General features: G+C 41.8%; 1 protein-coding gene across 2 annotated transcripts in view; it reads right to left on the bottom strand.

The window, feature by feature from the left end:
- The window catches only part of LOC124550987 (endoribonuclease Dicer-like), a 315,900-nt gene that overhangs the window by 88,180 nt on the left and 211,653 nt on the right, over positions 1-16,067 (bottom strand). For both annotated transcript variants that reach the window (XM_047125814.1, XM_047125813.1), the window contains 2 exons: positions 14,991-15,170; positions 1,671-1,890 (listed from right to left, as the gene is read on the bottom strand). In XM_047125814.1, coding sequence (XP_046981770.1) covers positions 1,671-1,890; positions 14,991-15,170 — 400 coding nt within the window. The remainder of the gene's footprint in view (positions 1-1,670; positions 1,891-14,990; positions 15,171-16,067) is intronic.

A 16,067-nucleotide genomic window follows, 5' to 3' on the forward strand; every position in this document is an offset into this window, starting at 1 on the left:
CACACTCGCCACCGAAGTTCCGATTGACTGTGTACGACCACCTAAAGTGAGGATCACTGTATCGTGCACCGAAGCACACCACAATTCGACATCTGCCGCCTGAGAACAAGTAATGGACTTCCTGTAGCATTCCGTGTCATCCCACACCATCGGTTGGAGGCCAGCAGCAGCAAGACTACGGAATTACTGTCCCGTGCCCAGGCTACCGTTAACACGACACAGTGCGCTGCATTTCGAGAGGTGCCTCGCCTGAGAGGTACGGACAGCCAACAAATGCTGTCGCGCCGTGTTCGGCAATGAATTACGGTTCTGCACCGCCCCCGGATGACCATCGTCAGCTAGTAAGTTGGTGACCGGGGGGAGAGGTCCAATTCTTTCAATGTTCGGAGAGGTGCAGAGGAGTTACTCTCGGCATAACGGAGCAGGGAGTCACCGACGATATGTTTGGGTGACAGTCGGCGGTTATCGAGGCAACTCTGACGGCACAATGGCACGTCACGGGCATCCCGCATCCCCATTGTGTCAGAGATCTCGTGCGAAAGTATTGTGGTGCCACAATGTGACAGGACAATGCACGCGCTGACTGCGTGGCGTTGAGGAGGTATTCTGAGATCTTGTCCCCTATGGAAAAGGTTTGGGACCATCTCAAATGTCAACTACACTCCGGCACCAGGGTACTGAGACCCCTTACAACAGTTGAGGGCCCAATTGTCTCAGGAGAGAAAACAATGGCTTTATGACACCCAACCCAAGAGAATCAGTGCACACATCCAGCACAGAGAGGGTGCAACATTATACTGATAAGTTCGATCACACTGCCAAGTTCCTTGTAAATGTAACTTGATTTTGTAATCACTGAGATAACATCACAAACCCTCTCACAATCAGTGAAGTTTCATTTCGTTGCCTCCTCCACTTCCGGGTGCTTTATTTTTTTTTGTCAAGCAGCGTCCTTATTTTTATGAAAAATATGATCAGACGTCTTGCATCTAAAGATATTTTTACTCTTTCAACAATATTATGAAAAGGACAGCTGCTACTCACCATATACCAGAGATGCTGAGTCACAGATAATCACGTGTACACGTCTATTGTTGATGAAGGCCTTAATGGCTGAAAGGTTTATTTGTGACAGTCTTTTTGTTGTGCCTATCTGTGAATCAGCATCTCCATTATATGGTGAGTAGCAACTTTCTTTTTCATTATACTGTTACATTCCATCCTGGATATTCCATTGTTTCATTTTTAATCTTTTGTTTTGGGTGGTTTTTGCAATTATAGCTTCCCACTTGTGTGCTTTAGAGAAAGTTTACACTAAACGTAATGATACACCAGTGTCCTCAAACAGATCAAACTTACTATGATGTACTATTTAAATTTTTCCTTAACATAGCCATCCAAAATACAGTCATGAAACAGCATCCCCTAGAAAGTTTTAAAGGAGTGTGTGAGAATACAGATGTCTTCCGATGGTGTCTTTGATTACTCATAACATTCTGTAGATACCATAAAAACAGAGAACCTTCACAAATGGGGAACAAGTCAAGGTACACCTTAACAAAAGACAAGAAAATCATAGAAATTTCATGTGTGTGTGTGTGTGTGTTTTAACAACAATACAATAAGCTTTTTAGGCATATCTGTATAGTAGAAGGCAACACAAATCTTACCATTCCTGTAGGTCACTGGGACCACAAAGTAAGAATTGCCTTCATTTCTGTCATCAAAGGCCATGAAATCTTTCAACAGGTCCAAAACATAACCAAACAGCAACTTTCGGAAACCCAAACAGAGGTTGACCTTTTCCTCTGAGAGAACATATTCCTTGTAGTTACTACTAATGGTGACGTCCATTTGTCCTTCATTTGTAAATATAGGAAAATCACAAAGCTGTGGAAATACAAAAGTGTGTTAGACTTTACACTTGTAAATAGCTTAATTACACACATGAATCTAAAAACATAAAATTATGTAAGAAAATAACTACTGTTAGTGGTGGTACATGCTCCTAAGTGTTTCTTTCTCATATTAGGTCATGTTATCTGCATTTCCAAACTATTATTACCATGCAAAAAACATTAAAGTCTTTCAGGTAACAGACATACGTGCCAAAGCATAGCTCAGGCATTGCTGAGGTTCAATTTCTCTTTTTCAACCTCTGTAAGCCCACAGATGTTCCTTTGGCAGTCAGGGCAAGAACGGATGTCCCTAGTAATATGCTCATTTGCAATGGTTGAAGGACCAGCTCAAATGCAAGTCAGATTCTGTGGAAACACAAGAGCTGACCCAGACTGAATGGTTGCAACTGATAACCAAAGCAGTTACCATGTGTGTCTTCACTATAATGGAATAATTTTCTTACAGTCGCTCAACAGCGCATTTAGTTATTTATTTATCATTATTTAGTGTTTGTATGCATATTCCTCTGTTCTTGGAGTTCCTTTTCACAACAAAGAGTGAAAGTGTTCAGTATCTTTTAGAAATACATTTCTCCGCTTTAAGCTCAAACATTGACAATATTAGAAAAGGATACATTGCTACTCACTGTTTAGAGGAGATGTTGAGTTGGAGACAGGCACAACAGAAAGACTACTAAATATGTAAGCTTTTGACTGGATGGCCTTCTTCTGAAAGAGATAAAACACACACACACACACACACACACACACACACACACACACACGACTACAGTCTCTGGCTGCCAAGGCCACACTGCAAGCAGCAGCGCATGATGGGTAAACCAATCTGGGTAGTGCAGGTAAAGAGGATGCTGGGAGGGGGAGAAATAGCAGGGTAGGAGCAGAAGACAAAGTACTGCTTGTGGTAGCACACCGAGACAAGGTGGAGAGAGGATAGGGCAGCTGGGTGCAGTCAGACGGAGGGCAGAGGGGGAGAGTGGGGCAGAAAAGGAGACAGGTAAAAAGACTGTGTATGGACTTGTTGAATATAAGGTTGTGTAGGGCTGGAGTGGGAACAGGTAACGGGATAGTCAGTCACTGTCCTTCACCCACCTATCCCTTTTTCCTATCATGCAGAGTTGTTCACAGTCCAGCCTCAACAGCCAGAGACTGTAGTCACATGGGTGTGGGCTGCTTTTTCATGAAAGGGAGTGTGTGTGTGTGTGTGTGTGTGTGTTTTATCTCTTTCAGAAGAATGCCTTCTGGCTGAAAGCTTATGCATTTAGTAGCATTTCTTTGGTGCCTGTCTGCAACTCGACATCGCCGCTATATGGTGAGTAGCAATCCATCTTTTTCTAATATTATTGTTATTCCAGCCTGGATTTTTTTATAGTTCGATTCAGCTTTAAGCTTGGAAGAGAAGAGGGAAATGAAGAAGCTTAGTAGGCTCATGCCTCAACTCACATTGAAACAAGTACAAACAAGCTGAGGTAAAACATTTTGCAGGTGTTTTAATGTAAATATGTATAACAGAAATAGTTGGATTTGCATCTGCATTTCTACAAATAAACAATTTTGTCTTCTGTGTTTGCTGTTTGTTAGCTGGCATGTCATATCCGAGTCATCTAACAGAGAAAGTTAAGAAGTGTGGGGAATCTATTGCACGTAAGAATGATTGCTGCTTGCATCCCATGTGCTAGTTGCATTCTGGCCCGGGATTCTGGAGGTGGCAGTAATGTGTGCATGAGATGTGCTCGCCTGTGTGTGTGAATGGCATGTGTTTCTATTTTACTGATGAAAGCTGTGGCTGAAAGCTCTGTGTACGTGCCTTTTAACTGTACCTGTCTGCAATTTAGAGTGTCGTCTCTATGGTAAGTAGCAATTTCTCTTTTCCTACATTATTGACATAAGAATGATTATTTAGATTTAACAGTCCTTGGGAAATCAGAAATTAGGCAACAGATTGGCTCAGCTTTTAGACAAAATGTACAAAGCTATAATGATAACTTAAGGAAAAATCGCTTTGTTCTCTCCAAAGTAACCGACTGTATTACGTTCTGCAGTGAACGTAAACTTGCCTTACGTGGACAAAAGAATCTCACAATTCTGGAATATTCAGAGGGCTAATGAATTTCACTTCAGCTTTAGACACAGTTGTAAAACAGCACATGTACAATGCTACAGTCTTTAAGAGTACATCCCAGGGTATCAAAATGATTTACTGGAGTGTACGTTACATTTATGCCATGAGGAAATTAATGCAGGAGTGGAGTCAGATTTTCCGTCTGTGATAACATGTGAAACTTCTGATGTATCTTCTAAATTTCTGTTGGTTGTGGTATTTCAATTTCTCTTAGTTGTGGTATTCCATTATCTATTATGTACTGGATAAAATGTTGAAAGATTTTGGACATTTTTATATTCATCTGATACTGATACATCCTCCTTAGCAGTTTGAATTTAAAATGCCCTCACTGATGGTGTCTACAAATAGAAAGAAAAAGTAACATCTCAAAGTTATGACGATACTTAGGTCGTGTGCAGTTAACGTGCAGCGGTCCAAACGACTGTTGGAGAAGTGTGTTATTTTGTGTATTATGTGCATTGTTATGCAATGAACTGAACTTAATTCTTGTCCAAACTACAAATCAAAATAAGTAAAATTGTTTTCCATTACTACTGCAGAGGTGTCAATATTATTCTTTCATTCACCTCAAAAAGTGGCTGTTCTAGACTCAATTGTGAAACAAAGAGTCCCTTATGGATCAGTTACAAGATGGAGCTTTAAGTCAGGAACAGTCCTTATAGATTACATAAATAAAGAGGCCATTCTACAATGTCTTCAACACACGGAAGCTACCAACAAAACAGACGGCAACTGAAAATCGAGCATATGGTCTACGGTTGAAACTGCAACAGCCAAAATTTTCCTTCTGGTTAGACATATTTTATAAAATAATGCCCCACATGGATATCTTGTACAGCCAATTACAAAAGTGCACCACTGGTCCTGTCTCAATAAAGAAAGCAATAGCATAATCTGAAAACGAAATTCTGAAAATTAGAGACGATGTTGATAATATCATAATCGAGGAAGAACCAAATATAACAAGAAGAAGGTGTGAGAACATGTGTACAGCAAAGAATATTGCAGCAGAGGAAGTATGTGAGACTGTAATTCAGTAGAGCAAAAACAATTTTGAATTCTCCAGCACTTACAGGCCTCTATCGTACATGTCCAGCACTTCTTTCTTTCACTGAAACAAATCTTTCTACTGTTGTGCAACCCTGTCCATTTTTAAATACAGTTAAGTTAAAAGCAGAACTAAAAGCCATTTCTTCTCAAAACACTTTTCAAAAAATGGAAAGTGCAACAGCCCTTCTGAAGTTTTTCACTGAAGGTAACCTGCAAAAACCGTTTGTGATGTTATGAAATTACTGGAATTAGTTGCTACCATTGCAGTGACAATGTGTGACGCAGAGAGATGTTTCTCCTTTTTGTTGTGAATCAAAATGTTCCTTACAAGGGAAACTCCACATCACACCACACTCAGAGTTAGTGGTAAGTTGGCCCATTGGATAGCCCGTCAAAAACTGAACACAGATACAGCATGAAAATGGGAAGGAGGTGTACTGAACAGTGGAGGGGGAAAAAAAACACACACACAAACAATGAATGGTTCAAATTTAATCTGTGCAATATCAAGTAAATTCAATGATTGTTGTGTCGTAGTTGTGTGGTCATGGTGATAGAGTGCGAAAGGAGAGACATGGGATCAATTCGCACTTGATCCAATATTCCCCCCCCCCCCCCCCACCCCCCCCCACCCCTCCTCCACACACACGCGCGCACACACACACACACACACACACACACACACACACACACACACACACACACACAAAATTACGAATTTTCCATCTGATCATTGACGTGTCTGCTCGCTTTATTCAAATTTGTATACGGTTTAGGCGTAATGTTAGTTTGTAATACCAATGTGTAATGAAGGGACCTCCATACGTATGTACCTCCTATTTGTTCTACACAGATACCACACGTTATGCCTCTTGCGTTCCGTTTTGGAAGTTTTGACCCTTGAATTCCTTCGTTGTAACACAGTTCACACCCATTTATTTGTTGTTTTCATTTCTGTGAGAGGTCTATGTGGCATCTCGCCTGCTATCACTATTAATCACAGTTACTTGTGACGGTAATCTATTCTTACTTCTGTAATGAACAGTGAGAACAGGCGATGTGCCGCATGGACCTCTCTCAGAAGCGAAAACAACAAATAAATGGGTGTGAACTACGTTACAACAAAGGAATTCAAGAACCAAAACTTCCAAAGCGGAATCCAAGAGGCATAGCATGTGGTACCCGTTTAGAAAAAATCGCAGGTACGTATGTCTGGAGGTCCCTTCGTTATACATTGCTGTTGCAAACTGACATTACGCCACAACATATACACAAATTTGAATACAGCGAACAGACACGCGACTGACTAGACAGGAAATTCGTAATTTTGTGTGTGTGTGTGTGTGTGTGTGTGTGTGTGTGTGTGTGTGTGTGTGTGTGTGTGTGTGTGTGTGAGGGGTGGGGTGGGGTGGGGTGGGGTAGGGTGAGGTGAGGGGGGTGGGGTGGAGGGGGGGATGGATCGTAAGTGATTTGAATCCGGATCTCCTCTTTCGCAGTCTAACACCATGACCACATAAGCACGACACGACAGTTGTTAACGTTATTTGATACTGCACAGATTAGATATGGACCATATACTGTTTCTGTTTTCCTTCTTTTTTCCAAGTTCAGTACACCTTCTTCCAGTTTTCATGCTTGATCTTTGTTCAGTTTTTGACAGGCTATCCACTGGGGCATCTTACCACTAAATCTGAGGGGTGTTTGATGGGGAGTTTCCCTTGTTAGAGGTACTATTGATGAAGAAAGGTTGTCTGCTCTTGCCATGCTATCTAAGGAAAACGAAATGAGCCACTGGCTTCTGGATTTCAACGAGAGAGTCAACGACAGATTCACCATGAAAAAGGAAACGAAGAGGGACTTTTTCTCTATAAATATACCTCCACAGGAAGTTCAACCCCATGAATATTGTCAGGTTCATTTAAAGGCAATTTTAGAGCAACAGCAATATTTTAATAATTTAATAAACAACCTTCCATTTTAGGTCCCAGCTACCACTGACAACTATATAAAGACTTTTTCACCTTATAGAGGATGGTCTCCTACAAAGAAGATGCAATGAATTCTGAAAATGATAGTTGCCATGGATGGGCTTTTGAAACTCAAAAATAACATATGAAACCCTATATATTTCCAACTGCTGTTAAGTACACAACATCTCATGTATTTTAAAAGGGCTGCCAGTAGCAGAGAGTGTAATTTATATGTCTTGTACATTCAAATTTGCTGGCTCAATTCCAGTAAGTATCTACTGTTTTAAAAACTTTTATCTGAATTCTTTATTTATTAACAAATACTAAATCAAAAGTTTAATACAAATAGCATTTATTTTAACTGTTTGTTGTTTCACATTTTTGAATCAAATTTTAGTTTATTATGAATAAAAAGAAAAGGAAGATTAGAGTTTAAAGTTCTGTCGAGATCGAGCCCATCAGAGATGGAGCACGAGCTCGGATCATGGGAGCCTGGGGAAATAAATCTGCCATGTCCATTTAAGGAATCATCCCAGCCTTTGCCTGAAACTTTTAGGGAAATAACAAAAAACCTAAATTAGGATGGCCGGACATGGATCTGAACCGTTGTCATCCCGAATGAGAGTCCCGTGTGCTAACCACTGCACCAAGTCGCTAGGTTATTGTTATTGTGAATATTCACATTTTCATACACTTAGTAAATAAAAACAAAAAAAAAATGTTTCTTTTATTAAAAAGTTGTGATACAACACTCCCAGTTGATAATGAAATGACTGTTGTTATAGGTAATATATGCTACACACTTAGCTCACAATGTTTTTGTGATTACAGGTAATATATGCCACACACAGTTTTTTGTACTTAACAATGCTCTCCAAACTATCAAGACTGTTTTTTTTTATAGTTTGAGAAGTGTGTCATACTGCTGTAGAAAATTGTTGACAGGGCACTAACCTGTGTATGAAAATCACAGAGGGACAAATCATAGGGCCCTCTCATTAGCCTAGAAAACCAGTGGCAGCTTCAGACCAAGTAATATGTCTCGGCTCTTACTGTTTCTACAAGCCATACTTCAATCACCTACAAGTGAATGGTTGCTTTTCCTTTTTATGTTTATTAATCTCAAGTTTCATTTCACATCCAATGAAGATGGCCGAAAAACTCTGAACTAATTATAGCCATCTGCAACATGGAAACCCTCGGTCTCTCCTCTCGGAATTTTGGCTGAATCTGGTATACTGCGCTACAGAACATAGTGCTCTATTGTGTCTAAACAGTGCCCATGCAATGAAAGCCAACAGAGAAGTAAATTGCATCATGTGGATAATATCTGAAAACATAAGGTGTGTACTTCTCCCCACCCCACCCCCACCTCCAAAACTCTCTCTCTCTCTCTCTCTCTCTCTCTCTCTCCCTCCAAATACAGCAGGACCAGGCTCTCACCAGAGAATGTACTAAAACAGAAAGTAATCATCTGCTCTTAATTCACCAACTGACCAAAAGTGTAGACATGACAGACACTGAGGCACAGCCTGTCTGTCGTTAAATGCCCGGAATCTAAACATTAACAATATTAATAAAATGTGGTATCCAACAATTACCAAAGTGAGTGAGCAGATTAAAACTTCGGAGCAGATTAATACCCCAGGACACATACAAATCTGAACCTGCGAGTGGGCAGGTGTCATCATCCAGTGCAAACTGATGGAGTCCTGAACAGACCTGTATATAGGGCATATATGACTGTGGGTAAGAACCATCTACAGGAAGAACCCCAACATCCTAAAAAACAGTTTTGTGGCTATACACACAGAAGATGTGCAAGGGTTTCCAATTCAAACAAAAGGTGAGAATCACTTTAAGATGCTGAAGAGGTAAGGTTGGCGTTTATTGCTCTCCTACCGTCTGCAGGGAATCTTTTCTCTAAAATAGGCTGTAAGCTCTCTAAACATAAAGTCAACGTTATTTTTCTGCCAGCAACAAAGATAGCCACACTCATTGGCTGTGTAAAAATGACGTGATTCCATGAAAAGCAGGTACGTATCAGATCCTCTATTTGTGTGGTTTGTCGTGTATCAGACCTACTTTATGTGCAGTTACAGCAAATCAGACGGGACATCGACACTATACTAGCCTGCTAAATCTGCCATGGCTGAGCACTACACACTGGTCAGCCAAGCTACAGTCTACCAGAATGTCCAGATTTTTACATCTGTTTTATCCTTCTGGGATTCAGTTTTGAGGGAAGCTTAAATTTTCTTTTTTTATATAAATGAGTTGGTCAGATATGTCATGTATGAAGACCTATTTTTCATAGGTGACACAAGAAACTTATTATATCCTACAGAGCTGATGGTCATTCACTTAATATATGAATTGCCACACTATATACTAAATAAATAAATAAATAAATAAACACCACCCTGCTTTCCACTATTCTTTTGCCTCAATAAGGACTCACTTGGTTTAAAATGGCTAGTACGGAAGAATAAAAAGACTTATTTGGCAAGTTGAAATTTTGAATTGGTAGAGTAACTGGAAATACATAAGGGATATCATCGTTGAAGCAGAAACAGACTTCAGAGGACAAAAGACAAGGGAAATGTTCCTGAAGGTAAGGTACCTCTGCAAAGGTCACCAGGCCAAGCAGAAATTTGTCAAAGATTCCCACGATAAGATCCTGACGAACGATAGGGACATAGCTGAGAGACGGAAAGAGTACTTTCGACAGCTGCTAAATTGTGATGAACCCGAACTGCAGTTTGATTTCCAGTACAAAATTACACCCGATGCAGTTTATCCCCCACATACCCTGGATGAGATAAAAACCAGAATTAGACACCTTAAACAGAATAAGAGTCCAGGTGAAGATGGAATACAGGCTGAAATGATCGTGGCAGGAGGAGAGAAACTTGCAGAAAAAATACACCGACTGATACAGGCAATATGGACCAAAGAAGAACTACCAGGAGAATGGAAAACAGCTCTGATTTGTCCAATACATAAGAAGGGCGACAAACTGAAATGTGACAACTATCGAGGAATTGCCCTGCTTAACATCTGCTATAAGATCCTGTCCAATTGCCTCATACATAGAATTCAGCCAGTGGCAGAATCGGTGATTGGGGAGTACCAGGGAGGTTTCCGGCCAGGACGGTCACATCTTCAGTCTCCGGCAGCTCACTGAGAAACTGGGTGAATATGGTAAAGATTTGCATATTTTATTCGTTGATTTTAAGAAGGACTATGATTGCATACGTCGCAAGAGCCTGCTCAACTGTTTAAGGGAGTTTAGCATAGCAGAGAAACTAATCAATCTGATAAAGATCTGTCTGAACGAAACACGTGCAAAGGTGAAGATGGGAAATCGCGTAACTGAGGAGTTTGAAATTGTGACAGGACTCAGGCAAGGAGATGGGTTGTCCCTATCCTGTTCAACTTGGCCCTCGAGAAGATCGTACGCGAACCCTACCAAGAGAACAAAGGGATTGAAATCGAAGGAAAGAGACTGGCGTACTTAGCCAATGCAGACGACATCTCTTTACTCTCTAGGTCTGAAGAGGAGTTGGAGCAAATGACCAAAGCACTAAAGGAGGCTGCCAGCAAATTTGGGCTAAACATAAACGAAGCCAAGACAGAGTACCTCATCGTCAGACTGCTGATCATCTACAATCACTGCAGGTTGGGGACCAGTCCTACAAGAGAGTGCAAGAATTCAAATACCTAGGGGCACTTTTCACTGAGAACTCGTCATGTGAAGCAGAGATCAACGCTAGAATACAAGCAGGAAATCGATCTTACCACAGCCTAGCACAATTGCTTTGGTCCAGATATCTCTCCAGACAGTTCAAGATTTGATTGTACAAACCCTGATCCAGCCTGTTGTTCTATATGGCTGTGAGGCATGGAGTATCCGGAAACAGGACTTCCATAAGCTCCTTGTTTTTGAGAGAAAAGTGCTTCAGAAGATCTTTGGTCCAGTTCTAGATGCAGATACAGGGGAATGGAGGATCGGATACAACCAAGAGCTTGAGGAACTATACCAGCAGCCCAACATAGCAGGAACTGTCAAAGCCAAACGAATGTAGTGGGCCAGCCATGTGGCCCGGATGGGGGATCACAGATGGCCTCGGAAGCTCCTGGATTTCACACCTACAGGAAAGAGACCGCCAGGGAGACCCAAGAAGCGTTGGAGGGATGGACTCCATGAAGATTTAAACCAAGTGTCAATAGATGTGAACGGATGGCAGATAGCAGCAATGGACAGAATACAGTGGAGGAGGAAACTTGTAGATGCATGCGATCCACTGGGCCTGATCACATAGTAGTGTAGTAGTAGAGTAACTGGAAATATACAGCCTGTTAATGTTTGTTACCTTGGTCCAGCACAAACTCTCAAATTGTCATCCATAATCACCAATGTCAACATCATTTTTAATGATAAACTCTTTGTGTTTAATATATCTAAAAACAAAGGTGATGTGACTTACCAAACGAAAGCGCTGGCATGTTGATAAACACACAAACAAACACAAACATACACACAAAATTCAAGCTTTCGCAACCAACGGTTGCTTCATCAGGAAAGAGGGAAGGAGAAGGAAAGGCAAAAGGATGTGGGTTTTAAGGGAGAGGGTAAGGAGTCATTCCAATCCCGGGAGCGGAAAGACTTACCTTAGGGGGGAAAAAAGGACAGGTATACTCTCGCACACACACACACACACATCCATCCGCACATACACAGACACAAGCAGACATTTGTAAAGGCAAAGAGTTTGGGCAGAGATGTCAGTCGAGGCGGAAGTACAGAGGGAAAGATGTTGTTGAATGACAGGTGAGGTATGAGCGGCGGCAACTCGAAATTAGTGGAGGTTGTGGCCTGGTGGGTAACGAGAAGAGAGGATATACTGAAGGGTAAGTTCCCATCTCCGGAGTTCTGACAGGTTGGTGTTAGTGGGAAGTATCCAGATAACTCGGATAGCGAAAGACACTCTTGGTAGAGTGGGGAGGATTTCATGAAGGATGGATCTCATTTCAGGGCAGGATTTGAGGAAGTTGTATCCCTGCTGGAGAGCCACATTGAGTGTGTGATCCAGTCCCAGAAAGTATCCTGTCACAAGTGGGGCACTTTTGTGGTTCTTCTGTGGGAGGTTCTGGGTTTGAGGGGATAAGGAAGTGGCTCTGGTAATTTGCTTCTGTACCAGGTCGGGAGGGTAGTTGCGGGATGCGAAAGCTGTTTTCAGGTTGTTGGTGTAATGGTTCAGGGATTCCGGACTGGAGCAGATTCGTTTGTCACGAAGACCTAGGCTGTAGGGAAGGGACCGTTTGATGTGGAATGGGTGGCAGCTGTCATAATGGAGGTACTGTTGCTTGTTGGTGGGTTTGATGTGGACGGACGTGTGAATCTGGCCATTGGACAGATGGAGGTCAACGTCAAGGAAAGTGGCATGAGATTTGGAGTAGGACCGGGTGAATCTGATGGAACCAAAGGAGTTGAGGTTGGAGAGGAAATTCTGGAGTTGTTCTTCACTGTGAGTCCAGATCATGAAGATGTCATCAATAAATCTGTACCAAACTTTGGGTTGGCAGCTGGGTAACCAAGAAGGCTTCCTCTAAGCGACCCATAAATAGGTTGGCGTACGAGGGGGCCATCCTGGTACCCATGGCTGTTCACTTTAATTGTTGGTATGTCTGGCCTTCGAAAGTGAAGAAGTTGTGAGTCAGGATGAAAGTAATGAGGAAAGAGGTTTTAAGTGGGGTGGCAGGTGATCGGCGTGAAAGGAAGTGCTCCATCGCAGCGAGGTCCTGGACTTGCGGAATATTTGTGTATAAGGAAGTGGCATCAATGGTTACAAGGATGGTTTCCGGGGATAACAGATTGGGTAAGGATTCCAGAAGTTCAAGAAAGTGGTTGGTGTCTTTGATGAAAGATGGGAGACTGCACGTAATGGGTTGAAGGTGCTGATCAACGTAGGCAGAGATACGTTCTATGGGGGCTTGGTAACCAGCTACAAAAGGGCGGCCGGGATGATTGGGTTTGTGAATTTTAGGAAGAAGGTAGAAGGTAGGGGTGCGGGGTGTTGGTGGGGTCAGGAGGTTGGTGGAGTCAGGTGAAAGGTTTTGTAGGGCGCCTAAGGTTCTAAGGATTCCTTGAAGCTTCGCCTAGACATCAGGAATGAAATTACCTTGGCAAACTTTGTATGTAGTGTTGTCTGAAAGCTGACACAGTCCCTCAGCCAAATACTCCCGACGATCAAGTACCACGGTCGTGGAACCCTTGTCCGCCGGAAGAATGACGATGGATCAGTCAGCCTTCAGATCACGGATAGCCTGGGCTTCAGCAGTGGTGATGTTGGGAGTAGGATTAAGGTTTTTTAAGAAGGATTGAGAGGCAAGGCTGGAAGTGACAAATTCCTGGAAGGTTTGGAGAGGGTGATTTTGAGGAAGAGGAGGTGGGTCCCGCTGTGATGGAGGACGGAACTGTTCCAGGCAGGGTTCAATTTGGATAGTGACTTGGGGAGTTGGATCATTAGGGGTAGGATTAGGATCATTTTTCTTCGTGGCAAAGTGATATTTCGAGCAGAGAGTATGAGTGTAGGACAGTAAATCTTTGACGAGGGCTGTTTGGTTGAATCTGGGAGTACGGCTGAAGGTGAGGCCTTTGGATAGGACAGAGGTTTCGGATTGGGAAAGAGGTTTGGAGGAAAGGTTAACTACTAAATTGGGGTGGTTCCAGATTGTATTGATTAGAATTTTGAGGTTTTGGGGGGAATGGAGATTGAGCAGATGGGAGAGACTGGGTCTGTGTGCAATGAGAGGAGGTTGAGGTTTGCTGGAAAGGTTGTGAAGGGTGAGTGAGTTGCCTTTACGGAAGTGGGAATCCAGGAGATTGGCTAGTTTTTTGAGGTGGAGGGTGGCATGCTGTTCTAATTTGCGGTTGGCCTGTAGGAGGATGCTCTGAACAGCCGGTGTGGATGTGGGAGAGGAAAGATTGAAGACTTTTACTAAGGATAGGAGTTGACAGGTGTGTTCATTGGCTGAGTTGATGTGTAGGTGAAGGATTAGGTGGGTGAGGGCAATGGATTACTCAGTTTCGAACTGGTATAGGGACTGATGGAAAGAAGGGTTACAGCCAGAGATGGGAACTTTAAGTGTGAGACCTTTGGGGGTAATGCCAAATGTCAGACAAACCTGAGTAAATAAAATATGGGAGCGTAATCTGGCTAGGACGAAGGCATGTTCCTCTCTTCTCATTACTCACCAGGCCTCAACCTCCGCTAATTTCAAGTTGCCGCCACTCATACCTCACCTGTCATTCAACAACATCTTTGCCTCTGTACTTCCGCCTCGACTGACATCTCTGCCCAAACTCTTTGTCTTTAAATATGTCTGCTTGTGTCTGTATGTGTGGATGGATATGTGCGTGTGTGCGAGTGTATACCTGTCCTTTTTTTCCCCCTAAGGTAAGTCTTTCTGCTCCCGGGATTGGAATGACTCCTTACCCTCTCCCTTAAAACCCACATCCTTTTGTCTTTCCCTCTCCTTCCCTCTTTCCTGATTAAGCAACCGTTGGTTGCGAAAGCTTGAATTTTGTGTGTATGTTTGTGTTTGTCTGTGTGTCTGTCAACATGCCAGCGCTTTCGTTTGGTAAGTCACATCATCTTTGTTTTTAGATATATTTTTCCCATGTGGAATGTTTCCCTCTATTATATTCTTTGTGTTTAATGTAATAAATAATTAAAAATACAGAAAATTACTCTACTGTGGAATTTGGGTTTGGTGGATACTGTCAGTCATGTCATACTTAACTGTGCAATTTTTATCACATAACAGTTAATTCTGGCTGGTTTAATAAACTGCTTTACATATATGCTTCTCCCATTTCACTCCATCCAAATCAAAATCAAATACCTGCACAAGTCTTACCGTTGGAATTTTCTTTGCTGAAAGAATAGCATATCCATTGAGTTCCTTGAAAATGTTGTAAAAAGCAATCTTTCTCGATTTATCAGGAGGCGGAGACGGATACACAGGTGTCACTCGTATGAGATGCATGTACGCTGGTCGATCTGATTGCGGCTGACAGCTACACAGTAGCTCTGGATACTAAAAATGAATACACAATGTTGTTAAATTCAGTACATTATAAAAATACGACACAATCCAAATACATCATAATGTGCAATATGTCAAGTTAAACATTAACAGACAGAAGCAACCACTGCTGGCCACTTTTTTTTTTTTTTTATCTTATCAAAAACTTCATACAACCCTTTTTATGTACCTTTACACAGACCAGTAGCATCTGTTTGTATACACCAACAATGTCAATATCTGTTTAAAATAAACATTGGAATTATGAGGAAGTTGCATCAGTCCTGGTTCCAATATCTTGATAATCTGAAGGTGGAAAGGCAAATGTGAAGGAATTCTTTGATTTTAAATATTCAGTGATTTTCAGTTTCTGTCTGGTGTCTACCAGCAACTTGTGCTAGATCATTGAACCAAAAAATGCAATGCATAGTCTGTAAAGAGATTATTAATACTCCTCTAATCGTATGGTTGCAAATTTCACAAGTTCACCCTAAATTCACTCATGTTATTAACTACAAATACTTTTAAGAGAGTGCATGTACTAGCATGTAAGTGTAAAGGCCAAATCACGCTAGACATTAAAGGACTGTCACGTCACATCGATTCGGTCAGCCCAGTATCGAATGATGGAAGTTAGGTTACGGGATACCATCAGTGATACAAAAAGTCAGAGTATAGTATCTGAATTGAGGAACTAACAATGATAAAGTTTAAGAAAGGGGAAAAAATCTCAAAGTTGTCATGGAACATCAGCAATTTGCCACAAAAATAAAACAAAGTTTATAACATGAGTGATCACGGCAAAAATTGGTTAAATTCCAAAGTTAACGGATGACAAAATGGTTTGCCCCCACCAATGTCACTGCCAAAAGTTTCTTCCCAAGAAACGTTGGATCGTGATGTGACATA

The sequence above is a fragment of the Schistocerca americana genome, chromosome 9, assembly GCF_021461395.2.
Source record: "Schistocerca americana isolate TAMUIC-IGC-003095 chromosome 9, iqSchAmer2.1, whole genome shotgun sequence".
NCBI classification, from domain to species: domain Eukaryota; kingdom Metazoa; phylum Arthropoda; class Insecta; order Orthoptera; family Acrididae; genus Schistocerca; species Schistocerca americana.